Source organism: Juglans regia, chromosome 13 (genome assembly GCF_001411555.2).
Source record: "Juglans regia cultivar Chandler chromosome 13, Walnut 2.0, whole genome shotgun sequence".
Lineage (NCBI taxonomy): Eukaryota > Viridiplantae > Streptophyta > Magnoliopsida > Fagales > Juglandaceae > Juglans > Juglans regia.
Genome location: NC_049913.1, coordinates 33,384,748 through 33,403,642, shown reverse-complemented (window position 1 = coordinate 33,403,642; position 18,895 = coordinate 33,384,748). Strand labels below are relative to the sequence as shown.

Below are 18,895 nucleotides of genomic sequence, written 5' to 3'. Positions count from 1 at the left end.
TTGAGAGAGGGAATTAGATAGGGGGTGGGGGTGCTACCCTCGTGAGTGTAGATGACATTTTGTTAAAAAAAAATTATAAGATGACACGTAAGGTGTGCTACAGATTAGCCACTAACCATGAACAGTGACTGGGAAAACTCAAAATAGGAATGAGCTTGTAGGGCTATATATATATAGTATGGGGTGGGCAGGTAAGTGTCCATCTCCTCCCCTTTCCCTACTTTTATCTTTTCAAGTTTCTGTGGGTAGTCGGCCCAATAGCCTGGGTCTGGGGGCGAGATGCGTTAGGTACAGGGGCCTGCCCACCAGGCCAGTGGCGGAGCCATAAATTCGACTTTGGGGGCATATTGACCTATGCAATAACGCCGATGCTTGCATATATGCTCTGTGTATATAATATACTTTATTGTTCATAATTATAAAAAAGGACATTATAGACGCATATTTCTTCAATTTATAGCAATCATTTTTTTATCAACTCGATAGCTGGTGTTATTAAAATTTTTATTTCAAATAAAATAATAAATCACACTAATTTTTTTATTCATGTATTTTTCATTTAGTAAAAGATTGATTGATGGGATTTAGGAAAGAATATGCAAACATCTAAAGGTTTTAAAAAAAGACACTTTAATTTTTTTTAAATGAAAGACTTTTGGATTTTATAAAAAAAATATTTATGAACGCATATATATATATATATATATATATATATATACATACTTGTATTTTTTTTAACTCATATCTTAAAGTTTTAAATTTTCGGTGGTATATTTTTGGATCTTTTACGTACGTATACTCATTTTTATATTTTGGATGCAAAAATCATTGACTTTAAGAAAATATAGAAACTATTTTTTCATACTTAATTTTTAAGAAGACTCAATAATTTTAGATGGGTCAAAGAATATTTTTGAAAGAATATTTAAGAAGTTTTCAAATTTTTTGGGATTAATATTATTTTTTACTAAATTTTATTTAAATTTTGAATAATAATTTATTATAATTTTTCTTTGGAGGCCAGTAGTTCCGCCAATGCACCAGGCCAGGCCAGTACAAGCTGGCTAGTCATTACTAGAAAAAAGGTAGTTCTAAAGTGTCATTTTCCCTCGATGATATTATTTGTATAAATGCATTCACATCAATCGTTGTCCAACTTGCAGCCATAATTGCTCGCCCAACTTGCGGCCCTTATCCTTTTCTTACTGGATAATGTCTGCAAAATGATCGTACTTCACTTACTATATGCGTTGTTAAGTGGAATATTTACAGACGCAAAGAATCAATTAACCCTCCAAATTCCATTGTTAAGTTTGGATCGTTAACTAGCTAGGCAATGTCCAAGAGCGACTCTCTGGTCATAACATGCAAAGGTAATATATATATACATATAAGCCCTATAATATTTATCTTTTAATTGTGGAGTTGCAGATGATATACTGCATATGTATATATAGTTCAATCACACAGTTCCTTTGATCTTTTCGCCATCTCAAGTCAGTACTCTCTCTCTCTCTCTCTCTCTCTCTCTCTCTCTCATACATACATACATATATATAATTCATGTCAATTGGTGGTGGTGCTGGCAGCGGTGGTGTGTTGGGGGATGGGGGAGCCGGTGAAGGTGGAAGAGATACAAGTAGAGCCACCAAAATCATGTGAAGTACGCGTCAAAACCCTGTATGCTAGTGTGTGTCACACCGACATCTTATTAACAAATGGCTTCCCAATCGTTAGTATTCTTTCTTCCTTGCTGATCAGTTCGTGTGTCCTGTTTGTAATATGTACTTTTTTTCCTTTGGGATAGACGATTTGATATCATTCCTTCTTGTTCTACAGCCTGCTTTCCCTCGAGTTTTAGGACATGAAGGTGTTGGGTAAACTTCTCTTCTCAACTCTCTTTAATTCTCTGAAATCTCTGCACTGTTTGAAGTTAGATGTTCTTGCTCCGGGGCTTCTTATAGTACTATCATGGCTGGAGACCAAATAGAGTTGGACACATTTTCGTAATTATGAGCGAGCAAAGTTTGCAATAACATTGAGGTTGGATGCCTTATATCATGTAAACTATGTGATTGCAGTGTAATAGAGAGTGTGGGTGACGAAGTAACAGATCTCAAAGAAGGAGATCTTGTCATTCCAACCTTCATTGGGGAGTGCCAAGACTGTGAGAATTGTTTGTCAGGAAAGACCAACTTGTGCCTTAAATACCCAGTACCCTTCAGTGGGCTTATGCCTGATGGCACTTCAAGAATGTCTGCAAGAGGCGGCCAGATGCTGTATCACTCCTTTTCTTGCTCTACATGGTCTGAGTACATGGTTGTTGATGCTAATTACATCCTCAAGCTTGATCCAAGCATAATTGATCTGCCTCATGCTAGTTTTCTCTCATGTGGATTTTCAACTGGATTTGGGGCTGCTTGGAAGGAAGCTGGGGTTGAGAAAGGATCGAGTGTTGCTGTTCTTGGTCTTGGTGCTGTTGGATTAGGGGTATGAATATGCCTTTAATTAGCTTTTATTCATGCTGATACTTGTGTTCCTATTGAATTTGTTTTTCCTGACTTGGAAATTGCAGGCAATAGAAGGGGCCAGAATGCAAGGGGCAGCAAAGATAATTGGCATTGACAAAAATGAGAGAAAAAAGACAAAGGGAGAAGCTTTTGGAATGACTGACTTTATAAACCCAGAAAGACATGGTCATAAATCTATTTCCGAGCTAGTTAAAGAATTAACAGGTGGAATGGGTGTGGATTATTGCTTTGAGTGCACAGGGGTTGCACCCTTAGTCAATGAAGCTCTCCAAGCAACAAAAATGGTACTTTTATCAACTCCTTATTACATTTAGCTCAGAAAAAAAGGTATGATCTCCTTTATTTATTATTAATTTGTAGTGATCTTTTGTTGATGGTCATGATAAGGGAAAAGGCCAAACAATAGTAATTGGAGAAGGAAATCATGCAACTGTGGAGATCAATTTCCTTTCCCTAGTGTTTGGTGGAAATTTGAAGGGTTCCATTTTTGGTGGGCTCAGAGTCAAAACTGACCTTCCTATTATAGTCGACAAATGCAAAAATAAGGTGAATTATTATGAATAAAAGTACCATCTACACTTGCAAACGTAAATTGTTTTCAATGTCTCTTATATGTCTGATTTTAGCATCTGATATAGCAGCATACATGCATCTTATTTGCAACTTTTAGCTAGACAGTACAACAAAAACTGCCACCCATAAACCCAAATTTCCATTGCTACTTGACTCAAAGCATCTAATTTTGTATGATCCTCTCAATTCTTCAACTGAAATATATTGATACTTTGATAGTATCCATTCAGTTTAAAACGTACATGTCTTCTCATGAATCCGAATTGTTATTGCCACCTGGCTCGAAGCATTGGTACTGTCTTCTCCTTCTTCTTTTTTTTTTTTTTTTAGAGAAGATGATGGTACCCTAATTTTGTTAAAAAAACCCTCACTTGTGGCTGAGGAAAACAATTGTAACAAACCCGACACCTGGGGGTTACATATAGACATAAACATGACCAAACCCAAGCATCAAACCAATATAAACCGAAAACTATTTTATACAAACCCAAATAAAAATTCTATCGTGCTCGCATATAAGGTAAACCCTATCTATCAGTACGTACAAGACCACGAAACCGACCCGGACCATAATTATCCCCAAAAAAATCCAAAGACACCCCCTAGTACATTCCCTTGCCAAAAAATCTGCCACTATATTCGCTTCTCGAAAAACATTGATAGTAAAACCAATATTGTTTTACTGTGTCTCGTACATGTTTGCTTTAGCATCTTATATGGCAGCATGCATCTTATTTGAACTTCTTATTGTGTCATGTACGTTTTGTTTTGTATAAGGGACAGCACCATGTTCCATATAGTGTAAAATAATTACCATAATTAACCAACATTTATCAATCATGTTGAGTTCTCATAACTTTTTGAAATATTGTTATATTCTCTTCCACAGGAAATCCAACTTGATGAGCTTTTGACTCACGAAGTTAGATTGGAAGATATAGATACAGCATTTGAGCTACTGAAACAGCCTGATTGTGTGAAGGTTCTTATCAAGCTGTGTGATTGATCCTAGCCTTTGCTTGTACAAGGATTGCATAATATAAGTAAGATTTTCCTTTTTAATTGCTGGCAGCAATCAAGTTACAATAACATTTTAGTTATGTTCATGGTCGATGTTGAAGGTTGAGTTATCATACACACAAACCATGCAATGATAACCCATAGTCTTCAAATTTTATGAATAATGATAGACATATATAACCATTTTCATAATTCTTTTCAATGAAGGAAGAAAGAGGTCGAGAAGGGACTTTATTACCCATGTGAGGGGAAATGGCACCCAGATCACAAATGTAAGAGTCCTATTAATTACTACGTTCTAAAAGAGTTTGAGGCACAAGTAGTACTAGAGTAGAAGACACTTTCCCAGCACTTTCAATTTCTGAAGTTTCAGACATGCATAGAGAAGATTAGGGATAGATTGGCAACTGAAGGGAGAAGTGAAGATCAGCATCCATTTCTCAATATGCATAATCATGCATAAAGGATGCCGATCATGCATGTTCATCAAGTTAATTGGCTTTAGAGAATTTGAGAAAATATTCAAGTTCTTCTCAATATGCTGCGTGTTGATCATGCTCAGGATATGAAAACACATGATGTTGATAAGAAGTCTTCACTTCTATAATTAAGGATTGCCATGATCAACACATTATAGTCTTATAAGAAAAAAACATAATTTTATCACTAGTCATGTGAAAATTATATTAGAGGTTGTAAATGACATGAGATTTAAGTCTTATGTACATCAATCTCATCAAATGCACTTAATGACATTAGTACATTCATCACAAGGACGGCTCAATATATTTTGTGGCCTAAGGCGACGATTAAGTACATGACGCTTTAAGTTAAAAATAATAATAATATTTAAATATTAAATAATAAAATTTTATTAAAATTTTTTGAAATGCAAAACAAATATTAATATTATTTTGATTAATAATATCTATAAGTACTATAACAATTTGAAAGAGAATCTAATTTTTCTGTAAATAGAGTATTATCCCTTATCCATATATATACTTCTTTTAGTACTTCATTATGAAAACAAATAAGGTCATCGATATGAAAATAAACATCATATTTTATAAAATATTCAAGAGTAATATATCATCATTTTGCTACTTCTATTTCAATTTCACTATTGTCCGAAAATTTTGTACATTTTGAGTAAGATTTTTTTTAATAAAACTTCTATATTTACTAGTTTTTTTAACCAAATTTTACCATTTAAGATTGATTTTATTTTAGAAAAAAAAATTTCATCTTTTATGCTAGCCAATATTTTTTCTATAGTTTATTTTTTAAGGTCATAATATATATTTTTTTCTATTGGGGGCCTACTGGGGGGGGCTTAGGCGGTGGGCTTAGTTGCCTACCCCTTGAGCCAGCCCTGAATTTCATCAAACAAATTACATAATTCGTCAACCTCAATCGCCATGATGGCCTATTCGATTCCCCCTTCCTTGTGCCACCAATGTTGCAATAGGTTTTTATAATCAGACTCCATCTCCATTCTAGGTAAGTTTAGTTTGTTGCATAGTTTTAGTCCATCCAATAAAGCCTGAGCTTCTACCATCGTGCTAGTTCCATCCCCATAGGAGTGTGAGAAAGCTGCAATAAAATCTTCATGGTCATCTCTACTAAGATAGAAAATTGATCAACTTGCAATTCTCTTACAACTATTTTATAAACTCTACATAAAATGGAGGGTGGTTTTATAATATTTAAATTTAATTTTTTAGAAAATGAATTGTAAAATAGTTGTAAGTGTATAATTACTCATTAAATTAAAACATAAATTATTAAAATCTATCTCTTCACATAAACTAAAACTTTTCGGATAAATAGCGTCTTCACATGGTAACAAAGCAAAGTTCATGATATACACTTCACCCATTTAATTAAATATTCCACTTGTTAGGTCTACTTATTAAGGGAAACTCTAGCCCATATGTGTGAGAGAGTATTAAGATATAGTATAAACAATAAAATCTAACTCTTCCATTAGTTAAATTTTTGAAACAAGTAGTAGTTTTACATAGTATGAGAACATAAGCTTCAAGTTTGAACTTTGACTCTACACTTCACTCTACTTAAACTTTTAGAATAAGAAGCAGTTTTACATATAACACCACCATCAACACTTGTTGTCAAAAGTACTTCCAAGCCTCGTTTGGTTACACAGATAAGATGAGATGAAAATTGAAAGTTGAATAAAATATTGTTAGAATATAATTTTTTAATATAATTTTTATTTTGAAATTTGAAAAAGTTGAATTATTTATTGTACCTTGTGTGTGAGTTTAAGAAAGTTATAATAATTAGATAAGATAAGATAGTTTGTGTAACTAAACGAGGTATTAGCCTGAACTTTCCAGCCTTTGGTTTTTGCCATTATAGCAGCTTTCTCTTTGGAGTTTTAATCGAAGTCTTGAATTTGAATTCGGATGATTGTTTTGGTTGAGGTAGTGGAACAAAATATTTTCATACCATTACGTTTTAGTGAATCATTTTTGGATAATCATTATATGTGTGTGTGTATATATATATATATATATATAACAATAAATATAGAGATACTATCAAGTTTCAGATTTCAATAAATATAGAATATAAGATACAAAGAGCTTTCTATCACACACACACATAGAGACCAAGAGTATAGTGGAGTGTGGAGGCGGTGAGTTGTGGCAAAGCGGACCGAGTGGTTGCTAGTTGTGTGGAACTAAAGGTGTTTGCTTGTGGTGGGTCACGAGCTTCGCAACTGCAAGAATGGGGTATCAAAGAGAAGAGGGAAAAGAAGGGGTTATCACCGGTTGGAGAAAAAACTAGTCAAATTACCAGTTTATTTACATTTTCACAAAATTTTAAAAATTCTATTCATAATAATTTTGAACTGGAACGCCAATTTTGACAAGATATCAGAATTTTGTTGAATGAACCAAAATGCACCAAATCGGCTGGGATTTTATCTAGAACGAAACATACCATCAAACTATGTTGCTTATTTTTCCGGCATGGAATGTTAAGCCGCTTTGACCAGACGGGATGAACATCAAGGCTTAGGTTTTAAAGGGTGAGAGATCATGCCTAGTTATTGTAGTATATACATATCAAAGCATTTAAAAAATATTTCATGGAACTAGCAATGTTTTTAATAATGGATCCCGCTCTTTTTTAAAAGGATTATGTGGCGCTTGTATACTCCACGAATGTATCTAGCATTACTCTAGAAACAAATATCACATTTAGTAGCCATTTGTTGTTGTTGTTGCTATTTGTTGTATTTGTTCTTATAGTGATCAATTGGTTTTGAATTTAAGAGTGATCCTTCAACAAGCCTCCGCAATGGCAATAGCAATGGTGAGGGGCACATGTTGAGATTTGAACATAAGGTAGTAAAATCGAGAGGAAACAATTGGTTTGGTTAGAATATCAACAAGCTGATCCTTTTTGGGAAAGGACAAGGATTGAACTTGAATTGCCTTTTGAGCAACTTTGTTTCATATAAAAAGATTATCAATTTCAATGTGTTTTGTACAAGCATGAAAGACTAGGTTGAAGGATAAGTATAGGAGCTGTTGGGAAAAGGCCATGTTCACTAAGCAAGGACTGTAACCAGAGTAACTGAGTAGTAGCATTGGTAAGTGACTTATATTCGATTTTTGCACTCAAGCAGGACACAATAGGCTGCGTTTTGGGGTTCCATGAGAAACGATTGCTTCCAAGGAACACATAATAGCATCATCTACGCATCCTATGCAGTTAGCATATGAATAAGCAAAGAGCTGGGTAAAGGAGCATCTACAAATGTGAAGACCATGTGTAATAGTATGCTTCAAGTAATGGGGGATATGCTTGATAGAAGTCCAATAACCATCATAAGATCTTGAAGGAACTGAGATACTTTATTGATAGTAAATGCTATGTTAGGTGGGTAAAAAAGAAGTATTGAAGGGCTTCCAAGATGTTGTGATAAACAGTTGCAAGATAAAACTATTTCAAAAAGATTGCTACGAGGACTCGAAGCAGCCATAGGTGAAATGATTAGTGTAAGATTTTGGCGCCTTAGAGGCAGTGAACATCAAATGGCGCATTAGAGGTAGTGAAACCAAGTTTGAGTAGCCATCCACTTAAGTGATGAAAACCAAGCCCTAGGGGCCTATGAAGTCATAGGACTTTCTTGAGAATATACGTGACATTGTGATGCACGAAGCCTGGTGATTGCACCTAAATGGTCTTGAAAAGGAAACCATGTAGAAAAATATTGCTGACATCAATTTGCTTCTGTGACCAGCCATCTGAAATGGCAAGATTAGAATTGTTCTAATTGTGATGAGCTTAATGATGGGACTATAGGTCTCAGGAGAATCTGACACAGCTTGTTGAATAAATCATTTTGCAAAGTTGCTTGCCTTGTACCACTCAACATTGCCATTGACTTTTCATAGGACTTTCTTGAGAATATACGTGACATTGTGATGCACGAAGCCTGGTGGTTGCACCTAAATGGTCTTGAAAAGGAAACCATGTAGAAAAATATTGCTGACATCAATTTGCTTCTGTGACCAGCCATCTGAAATGGCAAGATTAGAATTGTTCTAATTGTGATGAGCTTAATGATGGGACTATAGGTCTCAGGAGAATCTGACCCAGCTTGTTGAATAAATCCTTTTGCAAAGTTACTTGCCTTGTACCACTCAACATTGCCATTGACTTTTCTTTTGATCCGAAATATTCATTTGCATCCTACAAAATTCAAATAGGGTTGAGAGGGAATGTGTCCAAATGTCATTTTTTAAGGGCCATTAAACTCGCAACCATGGCATCACCCCGGAAAACATGTTTAATTGTAGAGAAAATATAACATGTAGTTTCATCAGAGGAAGAGTCGATTGAAATTGTTAAGGCATGTGGTAATGGGTATTCGATAGTGCCATTTGTGATGTGATGTTGGGAACAAGTCGTCATGTTGTGAGTGAGAGGTTGAGGCTGTGGTTAAAGAGAGGGATCAGGACAAGGATTAGAGGTCATGTGAGAGCACTCTATGGCAAAAATAATAGGTAAAGAAAGAACAAACAAGAAGGGAGGCTCAACATGAGGAGCTAGTGTGGGAGAAGATGTAGGGAGTGTAATCGTCAAAGAACATGACATATTGAAGTTTGAAATAGAAGTGGATGAGGACTGAGTTCTATTCGTTTGAAAAGGGAAAAAGAATTTATTGAAAATTACATGTCAAGCAACATAATCACAGCCAGATACAAGTCAAGACACATATCCGATATGGTTTATTGTACCGAAGGAAAACACGACTTGAATTTAAAGGATTATTTGTTATGGGGTTTAAGATAGGGCCAACATTCACTACAAAGGTCTTTAGGAATGTCATGTAGTCAAGTGATTTTTGGAAAAGAAATTCAAATTGATAATTGTGTTTGTTTAGATTAAATGGCAGCCTATTAATAAAAAAAAAAAGCAATATCAAATGCATCATCCTAGTGCTAAAGTCATTAACAACGCAAAGAAATAATATTTTATTATTGAAAGATAGAAGAGGGGTAGTACCCCATACATCAAGAAAAAGAAGGTCCAATAGACCATTGGACATAGACGGTGATATATTAAAATGAGGATGATGTAGTTCACCTAGGTGACAAAAGGAATTAACTGAGGAAGCGTTATTCCCAAACATTGGAAGTTTGAAATAGGACAACATTGAAAGAATGATGTTGAATACAGGATGGCTTAAACAATGATGCCATTGTGAGATAGAAACACGTTCACCAACACAAGCAACACTAGAAAAGGTTGAGGATAAAGGCCAAGGGAAGAGAACACCTTTTATTGGGCCTTACAACAGTAAATTCCTTGTGTGAAAGTTCTTGACAATAAGAAAAGATGGATGAAACACAATGACTGTGTGGTTTTAGCCAGTAAACTGATTAGTTGAAATAATTTTTTTTTTAATGAGGCACATGTAATATATTGTACAAAAAAGGTGCAGGAAGTAGAGGGAATATGAATTGAACCAAAATAAATAATGTCCAAACATTGACCATTTCCAACTTGTATTTGATTTGGAGCATGGCATTTTTCAGCTTGCACATTAAGTTTGGCTAAGTCAATTTTTAGGTGATTGGTGGAACCAATGTTAGGGTACCAATTGAGATAAGGTGTTTGAGATTAAGAAGTATAGTAGGCAGATGGAAGTTGATTCTCACACTGGAAGCCATGGTCACATCTAGGGGCGTAAATCTAAACCGACAAACCGGAAAATTGGACCGGACCGGACCGGTTGGTCTGGTTTTGAATTGGTCCAGTCTGGAACCAGTTCCTATATTATGAAAATTGGCCGGACCCAATCTGATTTTGGTTACGTAGTTTCCGGGACCGGACCGGTTGAAAAAAAAATATATATTTATAAATTAATTTTATATGTTATATAAAATAATATATATAATTTTATATATAATATATAATTATATATTAAATTTTTATATATAATTATATATCATATATAAACTAATTTCATATTATAATTTATAAATTATAACATGAAATGTTAAGCTTAAATATGAACATTTGTAATTTGTTTGATTATATGTTATTAATATAATTATATATAAGAGAATATTATTAATTGATCATATGCTTTAAACATAAAAAATATATATTAAATTATTAATAACATTTTATCATAAGAAATAATACTTTATTAGATGTTTTTTGACATTTTAAAAAAATCAAAACATTGAGCCGAACCAGATCGGAAACCGGAGGTATCAGTTTAGGAGGGTAATCGGTTTTGAAAAATGCAAAACTGGTACATACCGATTCGTTTCTAAATTTTGTCCAAAATCGGACCGGACCGGTTACACCCTTAATCATATCGATGATACCACTTTGTTGTAGTATGTCCAAGATTGAGGCAAACCTAATAGGTGGGATGATTTAAATGTGGAAATTGAGATGAAGAATCATTGGTTTTTGTTGGTAGGGTTGTTGTGTTGAGCCACATCGACACTGGATTGATATAGATCAGTAGGAAAAGTGTGTTCAAGATGTTGCTTATGAGTAAGTAGATGATCATGGAGTTCATCAACACATATGGGATCTATTTGACTTATGATAGAGGTGGCTAAAGAGTCATAGTTAGAGCCAAGATTTGCCAAAATGTAGGAAAGATCTTTGAGAGGTTCATCAATGGCAGCTAATGTATGTGCCTATTTTTCTTTGTAGAAGTAGTCGGCAATTGATAGTGAGCCAGAGTTTCAAGATGAAGGCGGGAATTGACCTCACGGGCTTTGGATTGAGAAGAAAAAATTCTTTCTAAAGTGGGCCAAACCTCACAAGAGGTTTGAAAACCGAAAACATAACCAAGAACTTCTTTAATCAATGTAGAAGACATGACACTCGATATCAGTTTGTCCTATTGAAACTGAGTGGTGTAGACAAGATTGGTCATGAGGTTGTCAAAGTCGTTAATGGTAGAAGTGTTAGGTTGAAATGAAGAGAGCAAGTAGAGTGCCATTAATATAGCCAAAACGTTGTTGGTTGGCCTTGGAATTATCGAACCAAATGAGTGTGCGATAAGAGGTAATTGGTGTGGTTCAATTTGACATGGATAGTGTGGTTGAGATTAGGTAGGGAGGAGGTGGAGGATTGGACAGATGATTGTGATTGAGTGACAGATGATTGCTAGGAAGCCAAGAGGTAGTGTTAAGGAAGGAAATCAAAATGACTGATCAAATGCAGCCACTGCAAATCAATTATCATTCAAGTCTCTAGGATATTAGCACCACCATATCAACATATTGATCTCTTGTAATGGATTGTAGTTTAATGTTGATTTGTTATCATGTATAGATTAAGTTACATTGTATAGTTTATCTACAACTTTAGTATATATACATGTATAGAACATGAAATGATATGAGGAAAATTTTTTCTCTCAATACTGAGTTCTTTCATGGTATCAAGAGCCCCACGGGTTTACACTTATTGTTATGACCAATTCTAGTTCTACTACAATCATGTTTTCATTTCCCAACATCACACAGTTAGTTTTTGTCAAACTGGACAGCTCAAATTACTTGTTATGACTGTCACAGTTTCTTCCAGTCTTAAGGAGTCATGATTTTTTGGGTATTGTTGATGGCACTGAGCCATGCCCTTCACGACACCTACCTGATTCCCAAACTCTGAATCCAGATTAGATATCTGGAACAAGAAAGTTCAGTATCTACTAATCTGGATTAATGCCACGCTTACTGAAGCAGTACCTTCAACTATGTATGGTCTTAACACTTCCAAACAAGTGTGGCAGTCTTTAGCAGCCAGATTTTCATTGCAATTTCGTTCAAGAGTTGCACATCTCAAAAGGCAATTACAGAGTCTTCGACAAGACTTCAAGTCTTGCCAATAATTTATTTCCTTGGCCAAGACACTGGCAGATCAGTTAGCAGCAGTGGGAAAATAAGTTGATGATGAGGGTGTCATCTCATACATCACTAGTGGACTCAGCCCCTCATATACCTCATTTGTGACTGCTTCTAATTTTGCCACTTGAAATACCCCTATGACTTTTGAAGACTTCTAAGCAGAATTGTTAAACCATGAACTGCTACTAACCCTTTACTGAAGCTGTGAGTTTTGCTCTTGACTCTCGATATCATAACAATCAACCTCCCCATTCCAAATCTAAATACTTTGGCCCATCTAAAAAATATCGGCTATACAAGCATAAAAAGCAGTCAAGTCCACATGTGAACTTTCAGCCCACCAACTCCTAGTCCACATCTAAACAAGTTCCATGTCAAATCTGTGGGAGTACAAATCACCAAGTTTTGGATTGTTTTCATAGAATGAACCATGCTTATAGGGTCGTCATCCTCCTAAGCAACTAGTTGCAATGTTTGCAACCAAAAACTCAAATATTGAAGACCAAGCATGGTATGTTGACAGTGAGGCAAACACTCATATTACAACCAACTTGGATAATCTCCCAAATCAACAACCATATCAAGGTCCTGAGTTAGTTGTAGTTGGTAATGGTACCTCTCTACCTATTCAACATTCTGGTTCTAGTATACTTTCCACTCAAACTTCTTCATTCACATTTAATAATATTTTTCATTGTCCTCAAGCTGCTGTCAATCTTTTGAATATCTAAAAGTTGTGTGCTGATAATAACTATTTTTTTGAACTCACTGAATTTGATTTTTCTATAAAGGATTGCAAGACCAAGTAGCTGCTACATTACAGACATAGTGAGGATGGATTGTACCCAATCCAACTGCGAAAGGCATATATAAAAAATAACACAAGGTTTACCTGCATGATGGGAGTTAAAACATCAAAGTCTCTGTGGCATCACATACTTGGACACTCATCTCAACCAATAACTAAACATGTTCTTAAGCATTTTCAACTTCCAGTGTCCCAACAAAATGTATCTTCCTTTGTTTGTGAATATTGTCAACTAGCAAAAATAAAGCAATTGCCTTTTAGTCGATCTTCAAGAGTCAATTTCAATCCTTTGGAAGTCATCCATTCTGATGTTTGGTCATCTCCTATTCAATCTGTTGGAGGTTGTAATCACTATGTTATTTTTATTGATGACTTTTTCAAGTATATATGGTTGTTTCCAATGACTCATAAATCTAAAGTTTTCTCAAATTTTGTAAAGTTTAAGTTCTTTGTTGAAAATCAGTTTAACACAAATATCAAATCTTTTCAAACTGATGGAGGTGGTGAGTTTACCTCACATCAGTTCAAACACTTCTTTGACATGAATAGAAATACTTCATCGAATATCTTGTCCTCATTCACCTCAACAGAATGTGGTTGCTAAAAAGAAACATAGGCACATAACTAAAACTGGTCTAGGGTCTAGCTCTCTTAGCACATTCAGATCTTGCACAAAAATATTGGGTTGATGCGTTTTTTACAATAGTATTCCTCATAAACAGATTGCCTACTCTTCTCCTCAATCTTGAATCACCATACACCACTCTTTTCCATAAGGCACTAGACTATAAAGAACTCAAAGTCTTTGGTTGCTGCTGCTAACCTTTACTTAAGTCATACAATTCTCACAAACTTAGCTTTCACAGAAAGAAATGCATTTTTCTGGGCCGTAGTCTGAATCATAAAGGCTATAAGTGTTTGGATCCACAAAGCACTAGGGTGTACATCATGTTATTTTTTATGAATGCACTTTCCCAGCCCGTGATCAGGTATAGTCTACAATCTTTCCAACCAATACTTCCTTATAATATTACCAGTACCATCATTATCATCTTCTTTATCTAACCAATTTCAAGCACCACCTATTTCCCATTCTCCTATTATTGACTCACATGCCACTACCTCCACTCATTCTCATCAACCATCCTCTAGCGGATAATGATGGCAAGAACATTTAATGGTATACGAGAAATTGATCCTCCACCTACTATGCCAACACCTGATGAGATTTTGGAATAATTAGATGATGAAAGATGTAATGATAGAACAAATTGTAAAAGAAATACAGTTGTGGGGTCCACTACTGTTAAGGAACACTCATGGAAGAAATGTAGTATTTTCTTTAGTTTGCTTTATTGGAAAAATAATTTATTGTGTCATAATCTTGATGTGATGCACATTGAAAAAAAATGTGGTAGATAATATTGTTGGCACATTGTTAAATATTGTTACGAAATCAACATATGGCATACAGGCACGCCTTGACTTACAAGAGATGCGTTTGAGACCACAACTTCATCCGATTATCACAGCTGCAAACAAGACATATTTGCCTCCAGCTATTTTCACAATGAATAATAAAGAGAAATAAGACTTGTTGAAGGTTATAAAAAATGTAAAAGTACCAAATGGTTATTCTTCAAATGTTTCACGTTGTGTCAAGCTTGAACATCATACTATAGTGGGCATGAAGAGTCATGATAGCCATATACTGATCCAATAACTTTTGCCAATTGCATTACGTGGGTCATTACCGAAGAAGGTAATAGAACCATTAATTGAGCTATCTGGATTCTTCAGGGGAATTTGCTCGAAAACGATGCGGTTTGAAGATTTGGACCGATTGGAATCTAGAATACCTTACATATTGTGTCAATTAGAAATGATATTTTCGCCATCATTTTGCATGGTTATGGTGCACTTGGTTATACATTTAGTTGTAGAATGTAAACTTGGAGGACCCGTTCATTGTCGATGGATGTATCCCGTTGAAATGTATGCTATAGTTATTGAATTACAAACACATAAATCTATTAAAGTAAAAAAATACTTTTCAAGTCATCTCATGATTTTTGTTCTAGGTACCTACATCGACTTAAGTTTCATGTGCGTAATAAAGATGCACCAGAAGGTTCCATTGCTGAAGGATATTTGCTGGAGGAATTATTGACGTTTTGTTCTCGTTATTTAGAATCCGCTCAAACGATTTTCAATAGACCATCTAGAAACCCAGATGATTTTAAAGGAAAAGTTATTGACGTTCGCCTCGATTTTACGAAGTGGACTCAAGCACATCGCTATATTCTCTTCAACTCTGATGATTTCACTCCATTCCGCATGTGAGTTGCATAATACGTACGAATTAAATTATATTTCATTTATATTTGTGTAATTATAGCAAATATTTGTGATGTCGTGGACATATGTAGAATGCACTTGGAAATATTGAGGAATACAATTGATGAGAGGCATGCATCGAATGACGAACTACAGAAGAGGCACCAAGACCAATTTTGTAATTGGTTTCAAGACTATGTACTATTTACACCCCATTCAATATTATATCACATAATTTGATATGTCTCTCTAGTTTTCATCATCTACTCAATTCTAATAATCCAACATTTCAGGTAATGAAAATGGATGATGATGGAAGAAGTGAATTGGGCCATAAAATCGTAATGCATTCTAAAGGTCCTATGCAAGTTGCCAAAGAATTTAAGCAAATTGTCATCAATTGCACAAAATATCGTACAAGAAATTACGAAAATGGGAAGAAAACTCAGAATTGTGGTGTTAGTGTGTGTACTGAAGATGGCCCTGCTTGGTATAGCCAATTAACACGCATAATTGAGATTATGTATTATGATGGATCTCGATATGTGTTATTCAAATATGATTGGGCAGACGTTACTAGGGGTAAAGGTTTCAAGGAGGACGAGTTTGTGTCTAGTCTTGTAAATTTTTCTCATCTAGTACACACTGGTAATCGGATAACTGATAATCCGTTTGTTTTATCTTTCCAAGTATCTCAAGTATATTATGTGACAAATGAAAGATGCCCAAATTGGGTTGTCATTGTTAAGACAAAACCAAGAGACGTGTATGACACTGGTGAAGAGGAAGTGACTGACAATGATGAGGATGAATATTTAGTCAATGAATATTGTAACACTTCCAACGATGAAGCTATTGAACTTGCTACTGACGATGTTGGGTGGATGTGAAATGACATAGATGGAATGACGATCGAAACTCCTTAATATTGTTGAGTAAGAAATATATATTTAGACTTTTTAACATGATATCTCTTATAACTTTACTTCTATATCATATCATGCTCCAAATATTATTATTCCTATTGATTTGCATATATGTAAATTTATTTTTGTATAGGTACAATTGGTCCAAAAAAGAAGGCGATGACTATCATATCACACTTACGAAGACAATTTACTTCAATACCAATTGTCCATAGTGAGACGCAATCATACCCATCCCTTGATAGGATGGCCCATTCATTACCCTCTATAGATGGGCCGCCCCCTTCTGTTGATAGGATGGTGGAGTCATCTCCATCTGTAGATTGTCCTTCCCAGCCATCATTACCTTCACAGAAAGGGACCCAAGCTTCTACATCGATACAGATGGGAGGCCAACTACCTAGACATATAGAGATCAGCAGAGAGACCCAGTCATGAACACCTGTACCAATAGAACCACATTCAGAAGTAGAAAATGTCGACTTGTGTTTCGACATTGGAGATCGTTTTGTTGTCATTGTTGGTATGTTTTTTTTTTTCTTATTTCTTATTTATTTTACTATGAATGCACATTTACAAAATAGTAACAATGTCATTAAATCCATTTTTGCAGATAGTAATGGAGGTAGAGTAAAGAGACAATTGCACTCGATTCATGACATTTGGCATCTTCCAGAAGGAGAGCGAATTGATATGGAGCTCAATAATCTTGGTCAACCCATTAAAAAGCAAGACTCAAGGGTGGTAAGGTTTGGTGGCCTGATAGCTAGAACTAATAAGTTGGTTCCAATAATTTACAAGGATTGGTGTTTGGTGCCTAAAACCATAAAGGAGGAAGAGTGGAGTCTTATAATGGTATAGAACTTGTATTAAACCATTATTATTAATTAAATAGTTATATTTTGAAATTTTTGTTAGAAATCAAGACATATACTTGTGTAAATTTATTTTGACTGTATGACAAGTGTTTAAAGTTCCTGATGACAAGTTGGATACATTCAAAAAATGGATACTGAAGGACCTGGGGAAGAAATGGAAAGACTACAAGCATGAATTGAAGAAAAAGTTACTTCATGAAAAAGACACCTTTGCAATTGTGGCAAGGGCAAGTCTCGATATAGTGGATTTATCGCAACTAGAAGAGTTGGCCAATCTTTGGTTCGATCCAGAATACAAGGTAACAAAGCGCGCATTTCTCTTATTGATTTAGAAAGTCAACCAACTAGTTATTTTAATCATAATTCTCATAATCTTTGTGATGTTGTAGTCAAAATGTAATAAAAATAAGGAGTGTCGCAAGAAGTAGTTGGTTGTTCACAGCGGAGGATCAAAAAGTTATGCAAGATATGCCCATGATGCGGTATTTATTTATTGCCGAATATTTGTTACTTCTTTATTTTCGATATTTGTGTTTGATCTATAATATTGGATGCAGCAAAAATCAATTGGGACGTTGCCAAGTCAAGCCCAGTTGTTTGTCACGACCCATAAGAGAAAGGATGCTACCCACTACAATGATGAGATGAGGAAGAAAGTGATATGTTTATTTTCAAATTTATTACCTTTTAATTTTAATGGATTTATAAGATGAAAAATATGTATTTTTTATTATCTATTATAGGCTAAGATGGAGGAACTTTAAACATAGGACACAAGTCCGATAGAAAGAGGTCTGGAGGAACCATGACTTGGGCATCAGATGATGTTTATTCTAAAGTTATGGGCCCAGAACGGCCTGGACGTGTGCGCGGTTTGGGGTTTGGACCAACCCCTACAAGGCAAACTTGTCAACATTCACTACCAACTTTTACGCAAGAAGATGGTGCATTCAAGGAAGAGCTTGATAAAATGCGAAACGAATTAACTGAATTGCGAAACTTAGTAAATACATTCGTGCATGCACAGGTGAGCACCCCACATATGTTTAGTTGATATCAATCAACTTTATTTTGGAATTTTTGGACCTTCATTTGAATTTATATTCAGGTTGCAGGACAAAAGCAAATAGAGAATAAAGAGAAAGAGGAAGATGAAGAAGGGGGAATGATGAAGAAGAGGAAGATAACGACGAGGACGATGATTGAGGGGATTATAAGATAAAAATCTCAAGTTATATTAATATTTTAGTTTAATGGTATTTGTAACTTTCCTTAATTGAGATAATATTTATGGTTATGTAATATATCGACGTTTGCTCCATTTTGTTAAGTTGGAATTGGAATGGATTGCAAAAATTTTGAAGTCAGATGTTAGGTGAAGTGGTGGATTATGCAT

At 35.0% G+C, this 18,895-nt stretch overlaps 1 protein-coding gene across 6 annotated transcripts; it reads left to right on the top strand.

Annotated features, from left to right (window-relative positions):
- Nucleotides 1–1,154: 1,154 nt before the first annotated feature.
- LOC109003335 (CYP enzymes assisting alcohol dehydrogenase-like) lies at nucleotides 1,155–17,981 on the top strand. Of its 6 annotated transcripts, XR_004798058.1 has the most exons (13): nucleotides 1,240–1,373; nucleotides 1,590–1,732; nucleotides 1,840–1,877; nucleotides 2,082–2,490; nucleotides 2,576–2,815; nucleotides 2,919–3,077; nucleotides 3,994–4,147; nucleotides 4,332–4,396; nucleotides 15,440–15,697; nucleotides 15,788–15,893; nucleotides 16,755–17,144; nucleotides 17,235–17,798; nucleotides 17,889–17,981. XR_004798058.1 is itself a non-coding variant. In XM_018981429.2 (7 exons), exons 1-7 carry the CDS (start codon nucleotides 1,337–1,339, stop codon nucleotides 4,108–4,110), a joined length of 1,143 nt encoding a protein of 380 aa, XP_018836974.2. In that variant the 5' UTR covers nucleotides 1,155–1,336; the 3' UTR covers nucleotides 4,111–4,224. The 6 variants fall into 6 exon arrangements, 2 of the variants coding, with proteins under 2 accessions (XP_018836974.2, XP_035540654.1); XR_004798059.1 differs by lacking the exons at nucleotides 15,440–15,697; nucleotides 15,788–15,893; XR_004798061.1 differs by lacking the exons at nucleotides 4,332–4,396; nucleotides 15,440–15,697; nucleotides 15,788–15,893.
- Nucleotides 17,982–18,895: the final 914 nt, after the last annotated feature.